The 25,586-nt window shown below is 49.3% G+C and overlaps 1 protein-coding gene across 3 annotated transcripts in view; it reads left to right on the top strand.

The window, feature by feature from the left end:
* Window positions 1–25,586, top strand: part of CACNA1C (calcium voltage-gated channel subunit alpha1 C) — a 636,647-nt gene that overhangs the window by 442,416 nt on the left and 168,645 nt on the right. For 2 of the 3 annotated variants that reach the window (XM_030804511.1, XM_030804510.1), the window contains exons 8-9: window positions 7,296–7,399; window positions 14,188–14,360. In XM_030804511.1, the coding sequence (XP_030660371.1) occupies window positions 7,296–7,399; window positions 14,188–14,360 (277 nt within the window). Of the gene's footprint in view, window positions 1–7,295; window positions 7,400–7,701; window positions 7,806–14,187; window positions 14,361–25,586 lie in introns of all 3 variants that reach the window. The other variant, XM_030804512.1, reaches the window with a different exon arrangement.

Below are 25,586 nucleotides of genomic sequence, written 5' to 3'. Positions count from 1 at the left end.
ATCATTCAAGGCTGCTTGTCTCCCATGGTCTCCGCATGTGCCATCTCAAAGATGTAAGAGGCTGCTGGGTCAACGTCCTTTGCAGGACCTTGTCTATAGGATTCATAGGCACGCTCTGAGAATTCCGGTTGGTTTGAAACTCTGAGCATGACCTCTTACACATTGTGGGCAGTCACAATCAGGTAACAGAAACATCCATCAATTAAACATCTTTTCAGTGCTGACTTTGTGTTCAGCACTTGAGATGAGGCCCCTGCTCATGGGAAACAGAATGACATGGCCGCTGATCTGGGGTTGGGGACACACACAGAAGGTTGCAAGTGAGAATTGTGGGAGGGGGGCAGCAGCTAGACTAGGCATCACACTAGAGGATGCGTTTCTAGCTCTTTAGGCATCTCAATGCCTGGATAATTCATCAGGAGCATTCTGTTGACTTCTGTCCACCCCATGCCCTTCTAAGATCCCCAAAAAACGTTGCACGCTGTGAAGCACAGTAAAGAGCCTCTGGCCTGCGTTATCCTGGGTTCGTGCCCCTTCCCATCCTATTGGGGCCACCCTCTTCCTGACACTACCCATTGCCCCTGGCATTAATTTCTCCGTGATCAGTTCTTCGACTGATTTTTTTTACAAGTTAAAAATTAAACTTAAAAATAAGATTATAAAAAATACTTAATGAGAAATCATATAAAAGATTTTTTTAGAGTCACAAATAGTGTGTTCTCTAGTACCTGGGATTTATTTTGGTTCAGCCAACAGGAGACCCTTGGAACAAAAATCTAATGAGTTAACTTTTCATAAGTCACTTGTCAGCTCCACCCTTCATCTTGCCATCCCACTACATGTCTGGATGTGCAGAGAAGGTATTTCTACTAAATTCACACACACGCACACACACACACAATAGCTATTAATCTCTGGTCTTTGTGCTGCTGAAAATATCCTTTGTTTATGACAAAGACCTTTCACATCCAAGTAGGTTGAATTGGGAGTTTTACCCTATTTTTGTCTACTCCATCTTCACAAAGCCACCTCCTTTCACTACCAAATATAGAGTTGCTGAAGCCTTCATAAAAGGTAGAGCTGAATTCTGCTGATGACCTAAGAGTCATTCTAAGTGAGGAGCTGAGAAACCCTCAAGTAACCCAGAAACAGTATCCAGGGCCCTTTCTCAGGTATCGGAGTAGAGACCGTGTTAGGACCTCTGTGGTCCCTGACTTTTCACCTGCCTCCGTGCTACCCCGAGTGCACCTGTTGCCTAAAATGGAGAATCGCTGATCTAAACAGTAAACTGGCTGTTCAGAAGCATATCAAGGAAGAGAGTCAGCATCTCTCAAAGCCATTCTTTATTTATTTATTGGGTTTCATTTTATTTATTTTGCTGGTATTAGATGAGTCCTTATGATTCTGTAATTTAATTTAGCAAACATGTATTGAGCATTTGCTGTTTCCTGGGTCGAGGGATGTGGGAACACAGAGAAGAATAAGGCCTGCCCAGGCAGTTCAGGTCTAACTAAAGAGGTGCAGGACATGCGGAAGAACGCAGCTGAGCTGTGTGGGGCAGTGCCCTCTGTGGGAGCAGGACAGCCCTGAGGGGCACAGAGCACTGCAGGACCAAGTGGGGCTTTGCTGGACCAGGAGAGAAGGCTCTTCTGCCTGGGGAAAGCGAGCTTTGTCTCAGTCTGGGAGGCTGCAGAGACCTGGATTTTAGGTTCTCTCAACATCACTGTGGCTGTTAGCCAGTTGTCCCCTGCACAGGTCTTGAAACTGGGGCCCGCTACTCTCTATGACAGCTCCCAACCTTCCACACGATGCCAGCTCATGAGTCCATCTGATTCCAGGGAGTTTTAAATACATGGAGGAGCTGATTTTGTTGGCTTGCCTTGGTGCTAGCAGCTTGCTGTTTTCTTCCCCCATGTAAACTAAGCTTTTACCTGGGCTCTGAGGCCCTCCTGGGCTTTCAGCACTCAATAAGCAGGTGCAGGGGTGAGGAGGAGCCAGGTGGAGCCTGTTCCACAACTTCCTGCTCACTTGGTGCTCCGTGAGGTAGCTGCCCGTGTCCCAGCAAGCAAGGTGACATAGGTTATGAAAGCCGCAGGTTGATGGAGCTATTGCCCTGAGCTGACTGGTGTTCACTGGCAGCAGCAGATCCTGTCCTCCAGTGACACTCAGTGTAAAGCACCGTGGCTTTCACAGATTTACACCTCCTGCCTTTCGATGGCAGGTGTCAGCCTCTCTCTCGACGTTTGCTGAAACGATTCAGTCTTTCTGGATCCACGGTGCCTGTGCCAAGAACCTGACGGGAAAGGTACACACAGCTTGAGAACCCATGGAAGTCTGCTGGGCTAGAGAGTGGCCTTGAGGAGATGGGCTAGGGAAGCTTACTCCCCTGTTTATCTTTTTGGGGAAAGATAAAAAGTGGACTTGAGGGTTTAAATCTGGGGTTCCCTTCAAGGAATTAGATGCTGGTTTCCGAAGTTTCTTTGGTAGTTTTCATTCAGTGCTCCCTCCCTTTGTAGTGAGGCTGTTTCAGCCAAGGCAGGGGCCGTCCCACCAGTACTTGGGCCTAGAGGCCCTCAAGGCTACAGACAATGAACTGACTTTCCTTAGGAAGGTCAGGAGACCTGAGGAACATGGCTTAATGGCTCTAGAAGAACTATCCTTTATTTCACCTCTAAATAAGGGTGTCAGCAATCTGGGTCATTTTTCTTTTAAAAATCTGACTTTATTCGTTGTCTTCTTAATAGCTCCATTTCAGCTGCTTTAGGACATCAATCTCATGACTCCAGGCATCACCCTACTTCAGAGCCACCCAGCTCTGTGTGCTCTCTACTCAGCTGGCCCCCCAAAGTAGGTGGCCCAGAATAAAGAGGAGAAAGAGGGAAACGAAAGGAGAACTTTCCTTTCAGACCAGAGCCAGGCAGGCCAGAGAATCGCCTTCTGTGGTAGCCGAGCATTGCTCACCCAGGCAGTGGGGTTCTGAGGACCACCCTGGCCTTGTCCATCTCCATCTATCATCTGTCCTCCTGCCTCCTGACCTCACCTGCTGTTTCCCATCTCGAACCTCTAAAAAACCAGCCCACAGCCCAGGAGGGACCAAAGTAGAAGTGTGGGACGGCGAGGGGGACCCATGGGTTTCCTCTTATGGCCCTGGCTGTCTGTGGGGCCATGACCTTGAGGTCTGTAGCTCCCCCTTTGAAGTCCTTCATATGCTGGAAGCCTCTCACCTTGTGTGTGGTGCAGAGAAAAAGATTCCCACACTAAGCTCGGGCTTTAGGAAATCTCCAAGGCATGTGGGTTTGTGTGGCCTCCAAGGCTGCATTTTCTGTGAGGTTAAATGTTCACAAAATTTAAGGGGTGTGAGGAACTAGTGAGGGAAGATTTCATTTTGAGGAAGTTGCCTGGGCGCCATCTGCCCAGGCTCCAGAGGCAGCTTTGGGAGGGGAACCGTGGTGAGCACGCCGTGGCCTCCTGCAACTGGCTGCTCCCACGTGTCCTGAAGAAGGTGGGGTCTGTGACCCAGAGAGGAGCAAGGGGAGTTTGCCAAGAACAGACCTCCTCTGCCACTCTCCATCCCCTGACGCACACGGGGCAGGCTCATTTGGGGTTGAACAGAACAGACCAGTTGTTTGGAATAGGTCAGTACCACAGGGTCCTGCACAGGCTTCAGGGTGCCGGCCTGCCCTCGAGGCTGTCTGCAGGACGCTGTGTGTGTTCAGTGTGCATTACTTCTGGTGAGAGTCCGTAGTTCTCAAAAGCTTTTCCTGACTGCCCTACCCTTTCAAAAAAGTAAAGCAGGCCGGGCGCAGAGGCTCCTGCCTGTAATCCCAGCACTTTGGGAGGCCAAGGTGGGTAGATCACAAAGTCAGGAGACCAAGACCATCCTGGCTAACGCAGTGAAACCCCGTCTCTACTAAAAAAAAAAAAAAAAAAAAAAAAAAAAAAATAGCCGAGTGTAGTGGCAGGTGCCTGTAGTCCCAGCTACTCGGGAGGCTGAGGCAGGAGAATGGCGTGAACCCGGGAGGCGGAGCTTGCTGTGAGCTGAGATCACCACTGCACTCCAGCCTGGGCAAAAGAGTGAGAATCCGCCTCAAAAAAAAAAAAAAAAAAGTAAAGCAATACTCATTTAGAGGAAAAGAAAGGGACTGCTTCTGGCCCTCCTTAGCAGGATTTACTCTGAGAGAGGAAAAGCTGCAAGGACACCCACAGGCTCCCCATGACCTTGGATCCAGGTTTCCCTCTTCCTCGGCAGGTGCCTGGGACTGCCATTCCAGGGCTGTCTCAACCCCATTGCCTTCCCTGTAGCAGAGAGTCCAATACACAGCAGAACCCTTACACAAGTAGGCGCTCAGTAAATACTTGTTGAACAAACATGGACTCTGATGTGACCACTGCTAAGAATAATCAAAGAATGACCTCACAGTTCCCATGGTCAAATGGGACCTGCAGACCACAGCCCATCGTGGCCAGCACGGCTGTTAGTGTGGCCTGTGGTCAGGCAGCTCATGTGGCTCTCATGCCTTTCTCTCCCTAATCTCGTGTCACCAATCCCGCCCCATTGTGTATTGGCTTGGGTTTGTTTTTCTTCTCCTGGTGATGAAGTCTGGCATGGTTTCTTTGCACTGTTGGTTCAGACAGTTACCTTCTGGCTAAAGGAAAGCTCCCAGGCTCCCTGGGATGGGGACAGGGTCTGACACACAAGGACCTTTCACCCTGCCTCTCCTAACAGCTGCTGTTTTGCTGGATATTTTAGTAGTTCAGCCACTGGGAGAATCTTTGCAGCCAGGATGGCTTCACAGCCATAGGCTCTATTTTTAACAATTGCCGACTTCTGCAAACCTCCATGGCTATCATAGGACCACACGGATTCTGGGGCTTCCTTCCTGCTCTTTATCTCCATTGCCTTCAGTGGCTGTGCAGTGCAAGGTTGACGCAGGCCTGCTGAGCCTGGCCCTTGCCCCCCTCAGCCTCACGCAGACACTCTTCCACTGGTGGAAGCCTTCTGGGACCCTGCGCGCGTCCTCCTGCATTGCAGCTGCCAGCCTGCACTGTAGCTGCATGGTCATTTCCTGTCTCCCCTCCAGCAAGGATTTCGTGTTTACAGCACAGGGCCTAGCACATATCAAGGTCACTCCTTCACTCAAAGAACATTAGCTGAGGACCTACCGTGTGCAAGGCACCGTTGTATTCACCTGGGGTACACCCGTGAACAAAGCAGGCCCAAACCACCTGTCCTCGGGGAGCTCACATTCTAGCATGGAAGACAAACAGCAAATAATAAACGTAATAAATAGGTAATGATACAGTTACCAAGTGAGAAGTGCTCTGGGAAAGCAAACCAGACGTGAGAAAATGGGCGTGCTCAGTAAGCCCACATTCAATTGAATTTCACGATGGCACGGCCAAGTGGGCACACACTGGGAATCTTCTCGCCCCAGACACGATATTTGCACTATGCACAATGATTATGTTGGGTGAATTTTCCTAACCAAAATTTAGTAATATCAGATACATCTCAATGGCTCTGTAAAGAACATATTGGGATGTGACACTTCATACCAGTCAGCCTAGCTGGTGTCTCGGTACTTCTCAGTCTTTTATTCCCGGCATGCGGAGAACATGTTTATCCAGCGTACTTAGGCAAATGCAAGTGGCTGCTGAAGCTGTGAAGCCCTGAAGCCCAAGGGCTGAGGGCATTAATATCCCACCTGCCTGAACTCCTTTGAGGCCCCTGGGTGGAAATCATGGGGTGGTTATCAAACTTGAGCATAGCCTAGAATCACCTAGGATGGTTAATATGCAGACTGTGGGCCACCCTGAGATCTTGGGGGCATGGGGCAGGAATCTGCTTTGTTAATAACTCTCCCAGATGTTTCTGATGCTGGTGGTCCTTGGACCACACTTTGAGGAACACTGCTATGCAACCTTGTGGAGGTACATGGAGAGCCACACACTTGTGTTGTTACATTTGAAGTTGGGAGCTATGGAGAGAACAGTGTGATCAGTGGTGCTCAAGCATGCATCAGAATCACCTGTAGGGCCTGTCAAAACGTGGGTTGCTGGGTGTCAGGGTGAGGTCTAGGTATGTGCATTTCTGAACAGGTTCCCAGATGACGCTGCAGCTGTTCATCCGTGGGCCACACTTTGAGAGCCATTGATGTGAATCATTCAGGACGCTTGTGTGCCTTGGAAGTTTGGGTTTCTATGAGCTAGTTTCACAAGGACAAAGTTGGGTTCATTTTTAGGAAGCCAGAACTTAACCCTGTTTAGTTAGAAGGCATCAGAAGAGATAGATTTGAGAAACTAAATCAGAATAAATTTCCTCTGATGGAAGCACAGCTCTGCGATTTATCTTCACGTCCACCCTCCAGCCAGTGGTGAGCTAATAAATGTTTAAGCATCTCTTCTTAGGGGCAGCGGGTACAGGGGGCTGATTTATTGCTTGCCTATCTCTGTGGTGTAAATACTTCCACCGTGGTCAGTTTCAAGCTACCAGTGTGGTCACTGAACACGGAGCTGGGAAGAGATATGCGTGGTGAGCTCCCCACAGCCCCCAGGAGCCAGCTCCGGCACACCACTGCGTCTGGCTGCCGTAGGGGTTTGTGACCTTTCAGGGCATTCCCTACCATTCAGTAGTTACAGTCAGTTTCCACATTAAGGACCATTTCCCTCTAAGCTGTGGTTGCAGTCACAGGACTCTTCTCTGAATACATAAACCAAAATGATTGCCTCTCCCAGCCGGTGGCCCGCAGTATGTGTGAAGCACTGGGGTTTAGCCTCTAACTTCTGGGCTTGGCCCACGATCCAGGTGGCAAGCCCTTGAGGAAGGTTATCTTTCCTCACACCTCCTTTGTGGTTTCAGTTCTCCAGGCCTGTCAGTAGGAGCTGACGCACTTCATACACCAAGGTCAGGGGCCTCCAGGTGCAACAAAAGGCTTAATGTCCAGGCAAACCCAAGTGAGTTAAACCATCCCATGCTGAAGAAATTATTTTTTGAGGTGACCCATTTTCTCAGACAAGTGAATAGAAAATTGGAGAAATGTTTCTTTTTCAAAAAATAAAACCACAGAGAGACAGAGTGATTCCTCTTGAGGCAGAGCGGGCCGAGGTCCCCTTCCGTCACAGGAGGTCCTTTGAACGTGGGCGATGCCCCGGGTAACACGGGTGTCCTGGTGCACATGAGCAAAGCCCGCCTTCAGCCCCGTCTGTCTCCTCCCGATCCGCTCACACCTGCTGCCTGCCTCTTTGCTGTAACCCAATTCTGCTGCTGCTTTCCTAACTTTCCTTCATCTTTCCAGATGCAGGACGCTATGGGCTATGAGTTACCCTGGGTGTATTTTGTCAGTCTGGTCATCTTTGGATCCTTTTTCGTTCTAAATCTGGTTCTCGGTGTGTTGAGCGGGTAAGCTGACCGTTTCTATGTCCTCTCCACAACGCAGCCGAGCAAGGTCTCAGGTTCCACTCCATACATGCCCGGGATCCTCAGGGACGGGACGCTGACAGGCCCAGGAAAGCCACAACAAAGGCTCTGTTCAACCACAAATTCTGACCCATTGGCCAGGCAGGCTGTTTGGCCTCTGATTTGCACCTAGAGGGTCCCCGGGTCCCGGCGCTGCGTGGGTCAGTGTCTGGGGAGCCGGGGACCGGCACTGGCCGTGCTCGGTTGCTGAGTGTGCCTGACTAACTATCATTCCGTTCTTCCAGGTCAATGATGCCGTAGGAAGGGACTGGCCCTGGATCTATTTTGTTACACTAATCATCATAGGGTCATTTTTTGTACTTAACTTGGTTCTCGGTGTGCTTAGCGGGTAAGCAGGACCAAGGAAAAAGGTCTTGATTTTTCCATTTATTTTTATTTATTCTGTCTGCTATTCCTGGCTGTATTCTTTTTCTGGCTCTGATGAACCTGGGATAAGGGGTCACCACAGGAGCCTTGAAGTGGATGTCCTTGTCCTGGCTGGGTAAAGGGTCAGATGTGCCACTGGTCTTGGTGGTGGACAATGGAGGAGAGCTGGCTTCACCACAAAAACTGGGTCCAGCCGGCCCGTCCCAGCCTCAAGTAGCTGTCCAGGCAGGCAGGGCACTTCTCCTTGTGCCTTCGTGGCCTCTGGTGAACAGGCCTGGGTAAGAAGAGACTGGTTTAAAACATAAACAAAGACAGACTCAAAATCTAATTCTCATTTTACTTCATAGACTGAGCAGTCTATCTCTGAGTTTCCTTTTCTGAATGGAAAGGACCCTTAACTGTTTAAAGCCATAGATTATTTAAGAATAGAGGAGATGGGATTCACTTTCCTCTAACTTTATCTAGTTGGCTGCAAGTATCACATCTACTAATTTCAGCCCTTGCTCAGATGAAGTTAAAAGTGGTAGGAGTAACTGGGCATGGTGGTGCACACCTGTAGACCCAGCAACTCAGAAGGCTGAGGCAGAAGGATCACTTGAGCCCAGGAGTTCAAGGCTGCAGTGAGCTATGATCATGCCACTGCACTGCAGCCTGGGCAACATAGCGAGACCCCATGGTAGAAGTAGCATGTGGTTGGAAGGAAGCACCTGAGGATGGCCACCTTTTCACCATGGAAGCGCATGGGATATTTCCTCAACCCACTTTCTTCAGAAGTCCACACCAGCCATGCCAAGGCCGAACACCTAAATGCTCCCGGTGACCTGCTCATGGGTAACCCACTCTGCTGCCTTTGCCACTTGGGGGAGGGGGTAATCTACTTCTACTCTGCTTGAGACTGGTCAGCTGCTTTGCAGAGTCTTTCCTAAATGTCTAGAGAGGTTAATGCTGGGAGAAATTTAGGCATAAAGAGAAAGATTGCTCTCCACTTTCCCCCAGTACATAAACTGGGAACAGCTACTCCCAGCTCATACTGCTGCCCTAATGCAGTGCAGAGCAGTGGGCTTGGCCCTCAGAGCTGCGTAGAGGAAAGAATCTCCTCCCAGCCCTTCCACCTCCCATGGAGAATGGCCCAATAGAGACCTTGATGACAAAATGCCTTTTGCCAAGGTGAGGCCACACAGGAGACTAGTGCCTTCCATCAGGGATAACAGTGATGAGCAGAACAACGTAAGTCCCTGATTCATTGCCTGGAAGGTAGAGAGGTTTTCAGTTTTATGTTCAAACACAAGAAAATGCCCATGTGTTTATATGTGAATCTCCAAGGAAAGGATTGAAAAAATCAACCTCATCACCCTGAATCAAAGCAGAAATTGAGGCATCCCAGCTCTGCCCTTGTTGGGTGCATAATGTTAGGTGGTTTCACCTTTTTAAATCTTAGTTTCCCCATCTGAAAAGTGAAGATGATAATTCCAATGCATAGGTGGCTGTGATGATGGAATAAGATCATTTTCAGAATACTTAACACAGTGGTATATAATAAGTGCCCAATAATGGTGCTGTCATTACAATGATTATTATTTACTTGGTGCCTGTTATAACTGGAAGTATAGAATCATCAAATGTTAGACATGCTCCAGCCTTTCCTCTTAAAGATGAGGAACGTGAGCCCAGAGATGTTAAGTGATTTGTACAACGTCACTTCCCTGGTAAGTAGCAGAACCAGAGCCAGCACTCAAGGCACCGCCTCCCATGAGATCTATGATGAATGAGCTTGAACTGCAACACAAGCCACAGCTCAAGACTTTTAAAAGAATGTAACTCCACTTTCTTCCCCTGGAGATTGGGAACCAAATCTGAGCAAGTGACCCCCCGCCGAGAGCCTGAAGTGGAGAATGAGGGCTGGGCCCTGAGGGTCCTCCCCGAGCAGAGCGTCTGCCCAGGAATCAAAGCAGTGAAGTCAAGTGACAGAAGCTGCTGATGTTGGGGAAGAAGCCACTTTGAAGGCCATATCTTGGCTGACTCAGCCTAAATGCGCTAGGGTGTATTCAGACTCCTCACCCCAAACCTGGAGCTTGATAATATTCAAAAATGTTGGTTGACTCAGAGCAAGAACATTAAGGCTATTTGACCTCTGAACTTAGGAGTCTTTGGGTTGACACGCTGGTCTTTCCTGGAGACCTTCCCCAGCCTCTGTTTCCTGACTTGTTCTGAGAGCTGCCGTCTGCTCCTTGCAGCTCCTGAATCACTGATAGAACATCTGCCAAGGCTTCCTTGGCCAAGGGTCTGCCCTAAAGAGCAAAGATGTGTGTATGGGTGAGCACCTCCCCTTTCTGGTTTAAGCAGCTCTCCTCATGTGTCAAGAGCTGGCCACTCTGAATTGGTTGCCTCCGCCCCATGCAGTGTCAAAGCTGGAATCAGGCTTCTCTTGGCTGACCACTCAGAGGCAACGGTTTCCAGTCAGTGTCTTGATTAGCCAGGACCGTAGAATAGTCGCACACTTACTGGGTGCAGATGTAGTTGACCATGCAGTCAAACACCCACTTATTCATCAGACTTCTGATTAAGCTATGCTTTCAGAAGCATTCAAAAAGGTCTCACTGCTCCATGAAATTGACTGTCACAGTGATAGCATTAACAGTCACTAGCATTCTCTGTGTCAGGCTCTGTGCTCGGCGCGTTCGCTAGATTCGTTCAGTTAATGCTCAAGGCAACTCAGTGAGCTGGCGCTATTCCTGTGTCCATTCTACAGAGAAGGAAAGTGAGGCTTAGCAGGCAAAATGACCTCAATTCCAGCAGGTGAAAAATGCAGGATGCAGAGCTGAGCCCAAGCGATATGAATCCATCGCTTCTATCCCTGACTTCTGTGGTGTACTCTCCCCAAACCCATAGGACGGGTTCATCCCATGCTTTTAAATGACAGGCGAGAAGTGGAGAGGGGAAGAGCAGAAGCTGCAGTAGGAAGGGTGAGAGGAGCGAGCAGGCAGACACAGAAGCAATCAGCACAGACTGCGGGAAACAGCCAGCAGGCACACAATCCCAGCAGGAAGCTGCGAAGGCAGCCGCCCAGAGGCCTGCAGCAGGGCTGGGCTGTTCAGCAGAGGGGCTGGCAGCCCTGCAGATCTTCATGGCCCTTGAAAGAGAGCAAAGCAACTAATTGCATAGCACTGCAGTCTTGGAGCCTTCTGGGACTGGGAGAAGTGGGTGTGAAACCCTACATTCCAACAATTAAGGATAATATGATTTTATAGCCCAGCACAGTAACTCATCCTCATAAATTATGTCCTTCGGTCACTAAGGAAAGATTGAACGGTGCTTGGTGTGTTCTGCTCGTGAAGGTAGAGAAGATGACTCCATAAAGCGTCCATTTAAAGTGTGGAAATTCAGGGCTGCGCATGGTGGCTCATGCCTATAATCCCAGCGCTGGGAGACAGAAGCAAGAGAATCATGTGAAGCTAGGCGTTTGAGATCAGCCTGGGCAACATAGTGAGACCCTTTCTCTAAAAAAAAAAAAAAAAAAAAAAATTTTTTTAAATGAGCTGGGCGTGGTGGCAGCACCCTGTGCATGCTTTACATCGCTGAGCCCTGGCCCCTGGCTCTCCACACCACCCCTCATTTTTCATGTTGGCCATTGCTGGCGAGAGATGCAGTCCTGTCTCGTGACAAATCCCACAGCTGTGACTGATTGTCTTGCCGGCCCCAGTCCTTGCACCCAGTGCAGCCTGTCAGGCTGGGGCTCCATGTCTTCATTAGCTCAGTCCCCAGAGCAGGAACATGGCTGGCATCCAGGCAAGGAGATAAAGAGAGCCAGGCACTGCCACCAGCAGATCCTTTACCACATGGGGACTGCCGAGGGAAACCTTGGCTCACCTTCCATCCAGCCTCAAGCCCAGCTGTGCCTCACACTCCATGGGATCCAGCCATGCTCCAGATCTGAGTAAAGCCCTTCCCCGTCCCTCTCACACTCCCAAAACACATCCTTCCTCTATGAGGAAAATTATCTTCAAGCCAGGCAGAATCATCAGCATACCTCGTGTTCTGTTTCTCCCCCTGTGATGTTTATTTTCGATCCCAGAGGCCTTGGGGTATAGATGGTGAGCTTCACTCCGTGGGGCTGATGCTGTAAAACAGGATTGGGCCAATTGTCCCTACTCCAGTTGAGTCCCAGTCCTATTCTCCCAACTCCAAAAGAAGGATGGGTAGGTGTTTTGTAACCAGAACTTGAACCCTCTGCAAAGTCACTCAAAAGAGCTGAAGTGAGCCCTTACAAGGGACTGTGAAGTTCAGCCCCTTGCAACTCCAAACCCGCCTCAGAGGGGTGCAAATGGAGGTAGACAGAAAGACAGTCAAGAGAGGAGGCCTTGAAACACAGTTTTTGGAGTTGATTTGCATAGGGAGAAAAATGCTGTATGAGGTTACTGTCTCCAGGAGCAAGACTAAGCCCCGAAGGCTTAACCAGGTACAGGGGATAAAAGGTTAGGAGGAGAGGGGATGGCATCTCTCTATGATCATCCCCAAAAGGGAAGGTGCAAAGCTCCCCTCTCCATTGTGAGCTGTCAATCTGACCCTTTTCCCCAGCATAAAACTCCTTGGGAAAGAAATGAAGGTACCCGCTGGTTGGCAGGAAGCCCAAGAAACAGCAAGTTCAATCCAATTAGAATTGGATTCAATCAAATTTAAGAACAAAATTCAATCCAAACCAGAGCATCATTAAGGCAGCAGTTGAAGAGAACTGGTTAGCTTGAGAGCCCCCACATTCTCCCAATTAAAAAGTTCCCTAGGCCCCACCCCAGCCCCAACTCCATCTCACCATAAAGACAGTGCATGCTGAAATCAGTGCTCTCCCAAGTGGCACAGGCCAAACGCAAGCACCAGGCAGTACAGGTAGTGATGGAGCTGCCCCACATGACAGTAGACTCAGGAGCAGAGCCCTTTGCCCTCTTATGGTTTGTGGTGCCGTCCCTCCTTCCAGGGTGCCTTTCCTAGAGTGTGGCTTGAGCAAAAAATTCTCCAAGGCGCTTCCAGCAGCCTCTTGCCCTGAACTGGGCCTTCAGTGGTGAGAGAGGAAGACATCATGACTCCAAGAATTAACCAAGATGTCCTGTGCATGTACACACACCACACACACAAATACACACATACACACACCACCAAGGGCCTCATTCCCCAAAGACTGCATATCAAAACCAAAAATACTCCCCTATATCTATTTTGCAAGAAAAGGCACAGACTTGCTTCGAGGGTTGAGAATTCGCTTTGTTCATGATTGCCTTCTCCTGCCAGCCTCCTCCTTGCTCAGAAAGTGAATTCAAAGTCAGAGGGAAAATAGGACAGAATCATAGAAAAGAAATAGTTAATGTGTCAGAAATTTTTCAATAGGCCATTCTTCCAGCAAATCCCACTCCAGTTTCAATTTCAACTCATTATTACTTTAAACTAAATGCATCATTTAACTTTTATATCATCTTGATTTTATGTATTTTTCTATTCTGATAGGATTTCTTTAAACCAAAAGGGCAGCCCCCAGGACATTTTCTTGTGTTTGGAATCTTCATTTGTCTCCATGTGGGAGAGAACCTTCTCTAGGTTAGAAATCCTTCCAGGAATGCTGAGTGGCAGGTTGAGCTCGTTATAAGAACAGAAATTCAGGACATTAAATCTCCTGGGTCCCAAATCAGTGGTATCCTGGTAAATACTTAGCAATTGGCTCTCTATGGGGAAAGCCCTGGTTTTCAGCATTTGCCAGTTACCATGGTGTAAATATTCCCACTGTGGCTGATCTCAAGCTACCAGTGAGACATCCCTGAAGCCAGAGTTGGGAAGAGACATGAATGATTGGCTCTCAGGACCTGGGGCGAGTGAGTGGGCTTTGGTACACTGCCGGTCCTAACACCTTGTGTCACCTGGAGACCCTTGGGAGAATTTTAAACTACTAGTCAATACTGGGTGGGATGGAAATGCATGTTCTGGAATGGTGATGGAGGTTTTTAGTTACTGCTTGGAACGGGTTCCCAGGTCTTTGGAGAACAGTTATTAAAAAGCAAAGCGTGTGATCATGATCCAGGAAAAGAGGGAGATGGACTTCATCCATCCCCTTAAGCCTCTCCTGGCCAGTGTCAGGAGTGTCCCCTTACTGACGCTTCCCCTCGAGGTGAGAGTAGACAAAGCCTAGGCTGACTAGCGGAGCTGTCGGTGGAAAGTAGGGGCGTGTGGGCAGGTTTCTCCCTGCAAAGCAATTAAGACTCTTGTTTCTCCTTATCTCCATCTCTCCTTCCATCCTCGACCCTTCTCGGTGCTCCCTCCTTCTCTGTGCTCTCCTGCCCTGCCCCTTCTCTCACTCTCACCAGAGAGTTTTCCAAAGAGAGGGAGAAGGCCAAGGCCCGGGGAGATTTCCAGAAGCTGCGGGAGAAGCAGCAGCTAGAAGAGGATCTCAAAGGCTACCTGGACTGGATCACTCAGGCCGAAGACATCGATCCTGAGAACGAGGACGAGGGCATGGATGAGGAGAAGCCCCGAAACAGTGAGCAGCCGTCTTCTTCTGTGTTTGGGCTGGGTTCTGGGGGAGCGGAGACAGCATCGGGTCAGCACAGAACTTTGACTGCCACCCTTGCTTGGCAGCCCACGGTGTGCCTTCCTGGAGCAGCACTTACCTCACTGACGGCAGTCACTTGCTACACGCAGACATTGGTTACATGTGGGAAATCATAGCTGTCGACCTAGAAAACCTCATGCTCCTTTTAGAATATTTCACCTTAAAAGACCGGAGATTTTGCTAAGGCAGAGGCTTTTTTAAAATCAGAGATCCTTCTCCTCCAGGTTCCGCCTCTTTGGGCAGGGGCACAGGCTTCCCGTTTGAAAGCACAGGCTTGTTTGAAAGGAGCAATGTCTGCCAAGCAGCTGCGTGGAAAACTTTATACCTGCACAGGATTCCTCCCCCTTTGCAGAAGATTTCCATGCACCACTGAGCTTTCTCATAGGAAAGGTAGTCAAAGGTTTTCCTTAAGGGGGTTAGATTCAAAGACCTGGGGAAGTGCTAAGTGGGAGTGTTAGGGGAAGCCCAGAGGAATTCGGCAGAAGGCAATTAGGTGATGAAAATTGAGTGAGATCCCTTCCTCGGGGGTTCACGTGGCCCGTTGTTTGATAGGCTGTGGCTGGGATAGAAATGAGAGTGATGGAAGACATTGACTCACGAATATGTAAAAAATGATGGATCATGAAAATTCAAGCTCTTATCAGATTCGCTCAGTGGTTCTCAAAGCGTGGCCGCTGACCAGCAGCATCAGCATTACCTGAAAACTTGTTAGAAATGCAAACTCTTGGGCCCCACTCCAGATCTACTGACCCAGAAACTGTGGGGATGGGGCCCAGGAATCTGTGTTTTGACAACTCCCCCAGGTGATCAAGATGCATAGTAAATCTGAGAACCTTTGGGTTAACTCTAACCACTGTCTGTATCTCATTTGGCCTTGAGCTCTGTGATTGTAACCATACTCTTTCTTTTCCTGTGTGCGAGATCTTTCTCTTTCACTATACATGTTTGAATAGGTGCATTTCTGTCCTGTCAAGCAGCCTTACTTAAAAACAGTTTCCTAAACACTGAGCATCTAGAGTATTCCAGGAAGCAAACAGGTTAAAGAGCCATCCAGGGCATTTGCTGCGTGGAGTCATACTGGTAAAGACAGGGAGCTGGAAGTTCACCCTGAGCAGAGAGGATGATGAGAAGAGCTGCCAGGAGCAGAAACAGGTGCAGGAAGAAGGGACGAAGACAGCCAAAGATGTTCACAGGAGCAGAATCTCTGCTCCCTCATTTCAAAGATAGATTTAATAAATCTATCAACTGCTCCCTTTCTGATAACGCTGCTCAAGGAGCAAATACAAAATTAAAGCACACAAACAACAAGGGACTGGTTACAACATAATTTAGTAACCTAAGGAGGCCTCTGTGCTCCACTAAGTGGTTTTGCAAGTTGGAATACAGGGCCTTTGATGGATTATAACAATGAGCCATGATGCCATTGAGGGTCTTCCTGGAAAAATGCCTGACAGCTTCTATTACACTGTTGGTGGAACTGAGTAGTAGTTGATTAGTTTGTGGCACTAAGTGGTATGGGAAATAAATAAGTTGGCCTGTGAGCCACGGAGAAGCCTACCTCTAAAATGCAGGAATGTGTATGCTGGCTCCTGGCTTCACCCTATGTCAGAGCATTGGCCCTACCTTGTGACTAATGGTGATGAGCATTTCTGTAGCATGTGTTATTGAAAACCTGCAATAGCCACTACATGCTTAGCAGCCAGTGGCTGTCCACTGAGATAACAGAACATAGCTATTCTGTTCTCTGCCTAAAACAGGAGCTTCCGAGGGAGAGTGTGCTGCTTCTCCATCTAACCCATTAAATGAATAAATTCTTAGGAGAGTTCCCAGCATGGAGTATTATTTGCTGCTGGAGCAGATGACATTGACAAGACCCATCTACCCACATTTCTTGACAAACTTTGAGAAGAGCATAATGAGCTGCCTAACCCAATAGACAGTCTCGCTAAGATTTTCCTAAGCCTAGATAAGGATGGCCTTAGACTCTGGAGACTGGTTTCTCTCGCCTTGCACTGCTTCCTTACGGCTGGAGGAGCCCTGGGGGTCTGTTTCTTGTCCTAAGAGGACTGGAATGGGAGCCTGGCTCCTTCATTAGTGGAAATGCTAATTAGTGGGACAGTTCCAGGGGATGAGGCAGGGGAATGAATATTTTAAAAAGCAAGGTGTAGAGAGTAAGATAGACACATGCAATGAAGTGGAACGTGAGAGACAGGAGTGGAGCCAGGAGGAGAATCCGAAGGACTGTGTCTGTTGGGGAAGTCCAATTAAAAGTAGAATTGATGCGATGAAATGATTAAGGAATCAGAGGCCTAATTCACTTGCAAAAAAGGCAAGACAGTGGCTCCAACACCATCTTCCTGTCTTGAGAATTGCATAGATTGCCCTTCGAAATAAAGACAAGGGGAGAAATCCTGCTACGTTTGAAGCATATGTGTTTCAATTACCGTAATATCTTAGCCTTCGAAATTTCTAAAAGACTATAGTATGGTATGTTTGCCAACTCTTTTCAGCTCAAAAGCCAAGTCATCTTTTAAGAGAAAAGGCTGATCACTCTTCATCAGCAGCTGTGGTGACTCTGCTTCTCCCCTGGGCAGCCTCTGGATGCTCGTGGTGTGAGGCTGGGGAGGTGGGGCTGACTGCAGTGCAGGAGCTGCATGGTGACACCCAGAATACCTGAGGGGAGTCCAGGGATTCTGTTTTCTTAGGGAAAGCTGCAAAAGCCACCAAGGAAGTGGAAAAGATGGGCTGGAAGGACAACAGAAGTAAAGCATGCAGTTGGGAGGCATTTCTCTAAATATTAGTGTAAGCGAAGTGGTCAGTAAGTTATATACAACAATATGTTCCAGTTCATTCATTCATTAGTCCTCCCATTCACAAATGAAAGGTCTGCTCTCTGCCAGACATTGTTGTAGACAGTGGTGATAGAGCAGTGAACGAGGGAGTCAAAAATCCCTGCCCTCGTGGATCTTAGATTCTAGTAGAGAGACGGATGGCAAATTAAATAGCATGCCAGAGAAGGGTGAAGCAGTGAAGGGGGAAGAGTGTTGAGAGGCTGTGATTTTAAGGGGATAGCCAAGGAATGTCTCACGAAGAAGGCAGCGTTGGAATAAAGACTTGGAGACTGGAAGGAAAGGCACCATGCAGATAGTTGGGAAAACAGCCTTCTAGGGGCTAGCGAGAAGGGGCCGATGAGAAGGGGCCACGCTGATGAATCCGGAGCTGAGGAGGCTTGTGCAGCTGGAGAGGAGGGAGTAAGGGGGTGAATGGCGTAAGGTGAGGCTGTGGGACCCAAGGAGTAGGGTATATAAACTGTTGTGAGAAGTTGGCTCTTACTGGGAGTGAACCAAAGAGCCTCTGGGTATTTAATTGCTATTTAATTGAGCAGAGAAGCAACATGATCTGACAGACACTTATCAAGGTCCGTCTGCCTGCCATGTGCAGAATGGAGTGAAGGTGGCCCAGGGAGAGGCAGGGGTCCCGTCAGGTGCCTGCTGCCTCAGGAGATGCTGGGCCTGGTCTTAACACCCATGGAAGTGATAAGGTCAGACTGCAGGATGATGTTATTTCCAGACGCATCAGATATGGGATGTGAGAGAGAGAGGGAGGGCATTTTCCAAGGCAATTGTCCTAAACGATGCCAAGAGGGGAATTGTCATTTATGGATATGGGGAAGTCTGTGAGAGGAATGGGTGTCAGGGCAGGAGGATCAGGAAAGCCATCTGAGACCTTTAAGTTTGAAGTGCCTATTAAACCTCCAAGTGGAGATGTGGAGTATATAATAAAGAATGAACCTCTCCAGGAGAGAGATCTGTGGCTGAATTGTCATTTGGGAAGTCAACAACATATAGAAGATACTTAACCCCTGGATCTCTGGATAAGATCACTGGGGTGTGAGTGTAGACAGAAGTGAGATGCGGTCCAAGAACTGAGTCCTAGCCCTACTGATGTTTGGAGATTGGGATAAAGGGAAAGAACCAGCAAACAGGACTCCTAAAGGCATGGCCAGAGAGAGAGGAGGGAATGCAAAGGAAGGGGTGTGAGTGTTGCTGCTGTGACTGGAAACTGACCACTGGGCTTAGCAATGCGGGGCTCACTTGCTGGTGCCTTGACACAGGCTGTTGGATGAAATGCTGGGGAGAAAGCTTCCTGGCAAATCAGCCTTACCCTGTGCACCTCTCGAGTCTGCACACCTCCTGCAATGGCATGGAGCGTTGCTCTGCAGGCTTCTTGCTTCTTTGGCATGGCCCAGCTTCCAGCCATCTGAAGAGTCTGGCCATCGGGAAACCAGAAAGAGGAGAGGAGGAGACTCACACAGACTGTAGCATGCCCATGGCCTCAAGACAGTCAGTGTCTGAAGCTTAGCCCATCATGATATTCCCTTCTACAGCAATGCCAATACTAGCCACTGCCTCTGCAACGGGTTACAGACAGTCTTGGAAAAAGAGGACATAATACTCAAGAGCCATTTCAGAGCCAAAAAGGCAAAAAAGAGGCAAGAAAGGGGCATGTTTATGTACTGTTGCCCTGGATGCGGCTTCCTAAGTGGGGCAGCCAAGAGCCAAGCCCCTTTTCTCTCTGGGTAAAGACTAGGATAATGTTGAGGTCTCCCCACTCTAGTGACTGCTTCTCCCCCTCCCTCTGAGCAGCAGTGAGAAGCTGCTGTGAAGGGACCCATTGCAGAACCATCATTAGCGTGGGGTTCTTGTCATCAGCAGAGATGCACTGCTCCAAGAGACAGGGCTCATCTTCCAGCTCCGACGTTAAATCTAATAGAAGGTCAGACACTAGAGGGAGAAGCTATAAAGAAAAAGAGACAGATTTTCTTCTTTTTCCTCCTCAAGATGAAAAAACACATTTATTAAATATCCATCCTTACAGGAATCTCTCTCTCATGTCATTAAGACAACTTAAATGCAGCCCTGGCTCTCTAAAGCTTGCAGTCCAAGACAGACATTGATGTGGATGAGCATGTAAAAAGACAGACAGACGGTGGAACCAAAATATTGAGTTTCCATGCAGATAAGCAGGATTAAATATTTACCCCATGGTATTGAGTTATGTGACTCGGGAGCCACTTTTGCAGTCATCACCAGCTAGCAGAGCCACGTGCCTGCTGCCTGCCCCACAGCGTCTAGGATCGCATATGACTGAGACAGGAAATTGGAAGGCTTGTAAGAGCTGCAGGTTGCCCACGAAAGGGCCCCATGTGGCTTGAGAACAGTAACCTTAATATCACTGATTTACATTATTTTATATGTGTCAAGGGCATGTATATAGTTATTTGATCTTTAAAAAAAAAATCAGTACGATCAGTTTATCCTGGACCTCTCGATACCTACAACACAAGCCCATGTCATGGCACATACGAGTCATACAAACACACGTGAAGCATCTGGCTCAGATTACATGAGAAGACATGCTAATATTTGTTTTTGTCCTTGATTCTGTTCATACCTTGCACTGTTAAGTGATCATGCTGCCAGGCCATGAAGTGAGAGCAGATCCTTAAGGCAGAGCCTGGAAGTAGCTCCTGGGCCTTCACGTTAACTCTTAGCTGGTCCTCATCAGAGCCCTGGAAACTTTAGTGCTGGAAAGTTGCCAGAGAGATCAGGTGAGGAAACTGGAGCCCAAGGTGGGAAACAGCCACCTGCCTAAATGTTACTGAAGTCAGCACTCAAACCAGGGCTCCAGATTCCCCAAGCAGGACCCTGCCCAGCAGACCACAGTGCTCCTTACAGAAGCCTTCTTGGACACCCAGGCAGCAGCACTCCCTAACTGTCCCTCTGTCCCCCTAGCTCTTAGGGCACATCCCGACTTATCTTGTGGAATTACATCCACCTCTTTACACTTGTTTGCTGGGCTACACTGAGAGGTCCTTCACGGGGCTGCCTTTAATTCACCCTTTTGTCCCCATGACCTGACATAGGCCAGAGCATGGGAATGTCATGGCACATATGAGTCACACGAACACACGCAAGCACGAGTGCATGCCATATGCAAGTTTTGGCAAAGCACCTTCTGCCATGCTCTAAGCTGTTGGAACAGGTGAGCTCACACTGCGCCTGGACTGAGTTGGCTCATTGTTCTGTCTGCTCAGAATTGACTTCCTTGTGGCATCGCCGATGACATCCTTTCAAAGTCATTTCCTTTCATGAACACAGTTGCTTTCCAACAGCCCTCAATCACTCTCAACTCTTGGAAGGCACCATTTGGAAACAGGCAGATAAGCACAGAGCCCCCCATACGTGTGGACAGTGGCGATGACAGGGAAATTGAAGTGCTGTGGGAAAGCACTGGGAGTTCTTAAGCAACGAGACTGTGCTATTGCCTGAAGACCGTGGTGGCTAGTGGGGCTGTGTACTGGGGCTCTGCAGTGAAACCACTGATGGATATTTCTGGTTCTGGTAGTCATGAATACCCATGGGCAAGGTCCTGTGGACTTGGTGTTGTGAGAGGAGTCCCACCCAATGTGGGGCGTGGGGGCCATGTTGTAGTAAGGATCCAGAAGGGGTCTGTTCATTGGTAGCACATTACCTTTGGAGCACAGCCTGGCTGCTGTGCTATCTGGCCCCGTAAGTGTACAGATGCTGTTTTCCCAGCCAGAGGAGCAGTGGAAGAGCTATGGAAGGGCTGTGTTGTGTATACAGTGCGAAGTAGGCATGTCAACCTGTTTCAGTGAGCTGTCGGACACTTCCCAAAGCAAAACCACCAGCTTTGAGCAAGGCTTGCTAACTTAAGCTGTTGGGAAGCCATGACAATCTTCTCATTGACCAATGGCCATATGCTTCAGAGGAGTGGGAAGGTGACAGCCACATGGCATTTTGACAGGAGACATTCATAGCTTCCTGGGCGTGGCATTAGATCAGCATAAAGGTGCCTGGCAGCTCTGCCAAGCCATCAGCTAATAAAGGCTCTGCTCCCCTTGGGGAGATGCCTACTTGACTTTAGGGGAGTGTCCAGGCCAAAACGATAACCTTGATAAGCCAACGAACTCCAGAATCCAGATGGCTAGGTTTACGGTGGAGAATATTGTCAGTACCAGCTGAGAAAGGCACCAGAAGAAGGATTCCCACACCCTTTTTAGATACCTGCCTTTGTGTTGGTCTCCCTTTCACTGTGTAACAGCTATGGTAGGAACGGAGGCTGTGTGGAGGGGCCGATGAGCAGCAGGGGCTGGGTCAAGTGCTGTGGAGGCCACACTGTGGTTTTGGAGGGACAGGAGTTACCAGGGAGTCACCGGGACCTCTCCTGCAGTTTAAAGTGGATGTGGTTAGAAAGCAGCTGTGTTCCTGGGATCACTGGCCAGCCAGCCACCCTGCAGGGGCAGAGCAAACAGGCTGTTAGCTCTTGAACTGCCAGGCACACTGGGGGTCCTTGGCAGGGTGTGGAGCCTGAAGGCCCTCTTCCTCTCCAGGGCCTGGAGGACAGCATCCTCTGCCTGCCCGCCAGGGTCCCAGCCCACTTCTCTCTCCAGAGGCTTCATCATCTTTCCAGTTCCCCAGGCTACAAAGCCTCCTTCCTCCTTCCTCTCCTGTGCCCTTCCACAGTTATCAGTGCCTGCGTTCAGTTGGTCAAGTCGTATGGGCTGTCCTATTCGCTTCTTCGCTTGGACCTCTCACTCCTTCCCTCCTCTCCCCTCACCTCTCTCCACCTGGACTCGTAGTCACCTTGCTGCCCTGCCTTCCAGCCCCATTCCCACGCAACCTGTGTAATGCAGCCAAGTTCGTATTTCTGCAGCCGAATGTGTCGTTCCCTTGTTCAAAAGCTTTGAATGTCTCTCCATGGCTACAGAATAAAGCCTGAATATCTCTCAGTATTTCAGGCATCTCCGACCTGTCCCAGCCAATAGCTTGAACCTTGTCACTCCCTACTGCCGCATCACAAAGCCAGACTGCATCTTGTTTTCCAGAAATGCCTGCTGCTGTCCTGTTTCTGCATCTTTACCCATCTTCCATCCCTCTGCCTATAGCACCCGTTTCCTCCCCTGCTCCTCTGCAGCCTCCCAGCCCAGGTCGAAGAGCACGTCTTGGCTCAGGCCTCCCAGAGCCCCCATCTCAGGACAGGCACTATCAGCACTCAACCCTCATCTACCCACCAGTGGGTGGGGGTGGCCCAGCCCTCTTGTTATATAGAAAGCTCTCGGGAGGCAGGAGCATGCATTGGTAACTTCTTATTCACTCTCCCACTCAGTTTGCAGGGCAATGATTTCTATTTCACAGACTTCCCCCAAAAACACAAAATGAATTGAACTGAATCCTCTTCAGATCAGAGAATTAAGGTCTGATAGCCCTACATTCATACCTAGTTGGCCAAATACCATTTTTCCAGTCTTAGCCATGCTCATGGTAGCCCCCAGTGTATTGTGGTTGACAGAATGGGCAGAAATGATTTGGCATTGAGAAAGTGGGCCAAGAGGAACGTTTGGAAGGAGTTAGAATTATATAGTCCCAGGAGAAGAGAAAGCCAGGAGTCGACAGAACAGGGACAAAGCTGCCTCATGCCCACATACTCCCCGTAGGAGGGGTCGTTGTTTCACTGGTATGGAGTCAACTTTCAGATTCTGAGTTTGGATCATGGACACATTTCAGCCCTCTGGGGCTCTTCTGGGCTGGGGGGCAGAGGAAGGACAGGGGCAGAGGCATGAGAGAGGACGTCTTTTTCTTGCATGGAAGGTGAAGAAGTCCTGGATGGTCTCCTTTCATCTTGCCCAAGATCATCTCACATGGGTACTGTTTGCCCCATTTTGCAGATGGGAAAAGTGAGGCTCGGAAAAGTTAACCTATTCACATTGTTCAGCTTGTAAGTTGCACAGTTATGTGGGCGTTGCTCCCAGTTCTGCTCCCTCCATGCCATACTGGTCTCTACCACAAGCCCCCTCACAAATGCCCTTCTCTTCCAACCAGGGGGAACCAGAAGTGGGCCCTCCAGTCCCCCAGCCACAGTAGCCTGTGAATTTTCCTTGGTTGTGGCATTTATCGCTTCAGCCTAATATGCAAAGCAGGTGGAAGGGGAAAGGAGGAAAAGAGCGGAGATGGGGCGGGAGGGCGGGGCGGTGGTGCTGGTAGTAGGGCATGGGTTTGATTTTTTTAAGTTGAACTTTACGATTCTGAGAACTATATTTGAAGTGTAGAAAGAAGTTATGGCATTATCTTGCTCACGGAAAGAAAAAGCGAACTGAGGTCAAGCGCCTTCCCTTTGGAATGGTTTAAGAGGCGGTTTTGTTTGGAAGGAGATGTATCAATTCCGTGACCTATCCGGTTTCCCTCAGTTCAGGGTTCCTTTGGACTGGCTTAGAGGAGGGTGTTGATCAGCCAGAATGCTCTGGGAATGGGAGTTCTAGCTTACCACTCTCCTGCCTTGGCAAGTACAGTGTGAGGAATGTCACAGAACCGTCTCTGATGATTCTGGGCTGTGCGGTGCCACAGCGTCATCACTTCCAAGTCTCTGATCCCAGGAACCTCAGCACTACGGGGCCGTGGGAGGACCACTGACACGTGGTGTCTTTGGAGAAGTCCTGTCACCTACCTAAAGCCACGGGTAGCTTTAAGAATGGACCTGCCTGTTTCCACTTGGCCTTGCCCAGAGTAGGCACCCAGTAAAGAGCTGATTTGATTTTAATTTGGTGCTTTGCAAATCGATCTATACACCTGGGAGTTAAAGTAGCTCGGCAGAGGGATGGAAGGGGAGATGAATCATCCTAAATTTCCCTTTGATCCATCCATTTCCTCCAATAACCAGTGCTCAGCCCCGAAACAGAGCTGCCTACACTACAGTTACCCTTGGCTCCCCCACCCACTCCACGCTTCCTTCTCCGTAAACACTGGGGTAAGAAGCTCACGCCGCATCAAGACATCTTAACTGTCAGAGGCTATCAGTGGAGGGGAGAGTGACAGCTCCAGCCTTTCTCACTGCTTGCTGATGTGGAAAATTATCATCCAGTAATGGAGGGAGATTAGCCACGTATTGTATTTCCATCATCGGGTGCATGGCATGGGAGGATGATTTATAGAACCTGGAACCCTGAAGCTAGTGGAAAGGTCACAGAAAGTAGAATCATTGGCCTCAACACAGTAGCTAGTGTCTGAGGGAACCTCCTAGAGCCACATGCGTGCCAGACCATTCTGAGTGCTTGAAAGAGACATGGGCACATTAACACCCATTTAAGTCCCAACAGGGCACCCAGAATACTAAGATATATAGACACCGTCTCTGTCCTACGGGGACTTACAGCCTAGTTCAGGAGACAGATGCACCAACAGACAGGTGACAGTGATGAATTGCAGTCATGAACCAGGGGCTGGAGAAACACAGAAGAGAGAGAGCAGAGTTTGGAAGAGGGTGGGAGGGACTGCCTGCCCCAAGAATGATTCATGAAGGTGCCATCTCAGTCAGGGTTGGTGGACCATTGTAATAAGCAGCCCCCAAATGAAATCTCAGTTGCTTAGTACAGTAAACGTTACTTTTCACTCCACGGTGGAGTGTGGGCTGGGGATTTGAGGGAGGAGAGTTCCGCCGCACCGGTCTTCAGGGCCCAAGGCTGTGCCCCTTTTGTGGCTTTGCCACCCCCAGGGCCTCGCGGTCTCCCCTGTCTGCTCTGCATCGGGCCAGCAGAAGAGGGAGCACGGAGGGCCTGCTGGAGGCTTCAGCAGTCAGGCCTGGGAATGCGGGCATTGCTCCCGACACACCATCGGCTGGAACACAGCTCCTACTTCCGCCTGACTTCCAGGGGACTGGCGAACAGCAGCTAGCTAAGTGCTCGGGGGCGGAAGGACTGGGGCTGGGTGGGCACAGGACAGTTTGGCAGCAGTTTGGCAGCAGGTCACACGGCCAAAAGATCGCAAACGGACCTTCTAAGCTGAGGGGGCTACATTTGCAAAGTTGTAGAAGCAAAATAATTTTTAAAAGAAGGAAAGGAAATGGAATTGCACATGTTTCATGGTGATTTGAGTTCAGGGTGCACAGGGGAGAAGCCAAAAAGAAAGATCAGGACAGAAAGACTGGGACCTGGTCCCAAAGGGCCTCGGAGTAGGACTCTGTCCTGTGGTTAAGGAGGAGCCACCAAAGAGATTTAAGCAGAGGGATGACAAGGTACCAGTTTACCATCGAAAGGTCACTGTGCAGCTGAGTGTGGACAATGGGCTGAAAGGAGAGAGA

Source organism: Nomascus leucogenys, chromosome 23, assembly GCF_006542625.1.
Source record: "Nomascus leucogenys isolate Asia chromosome 23, Asia_NLE_v1, whole genome shotgun sequence".
In the NCBI taxonomy this organism is placed as follows: domain Eukaryota; kingdom Metazoa; phylum Chordata; class Mammalia; order Primates; family Hylobatidae; genus Nomascus; species Nomascus leucogenys.
This window is presented reverse-complemented; position numbering and strand designations above follow the sequence as displayed.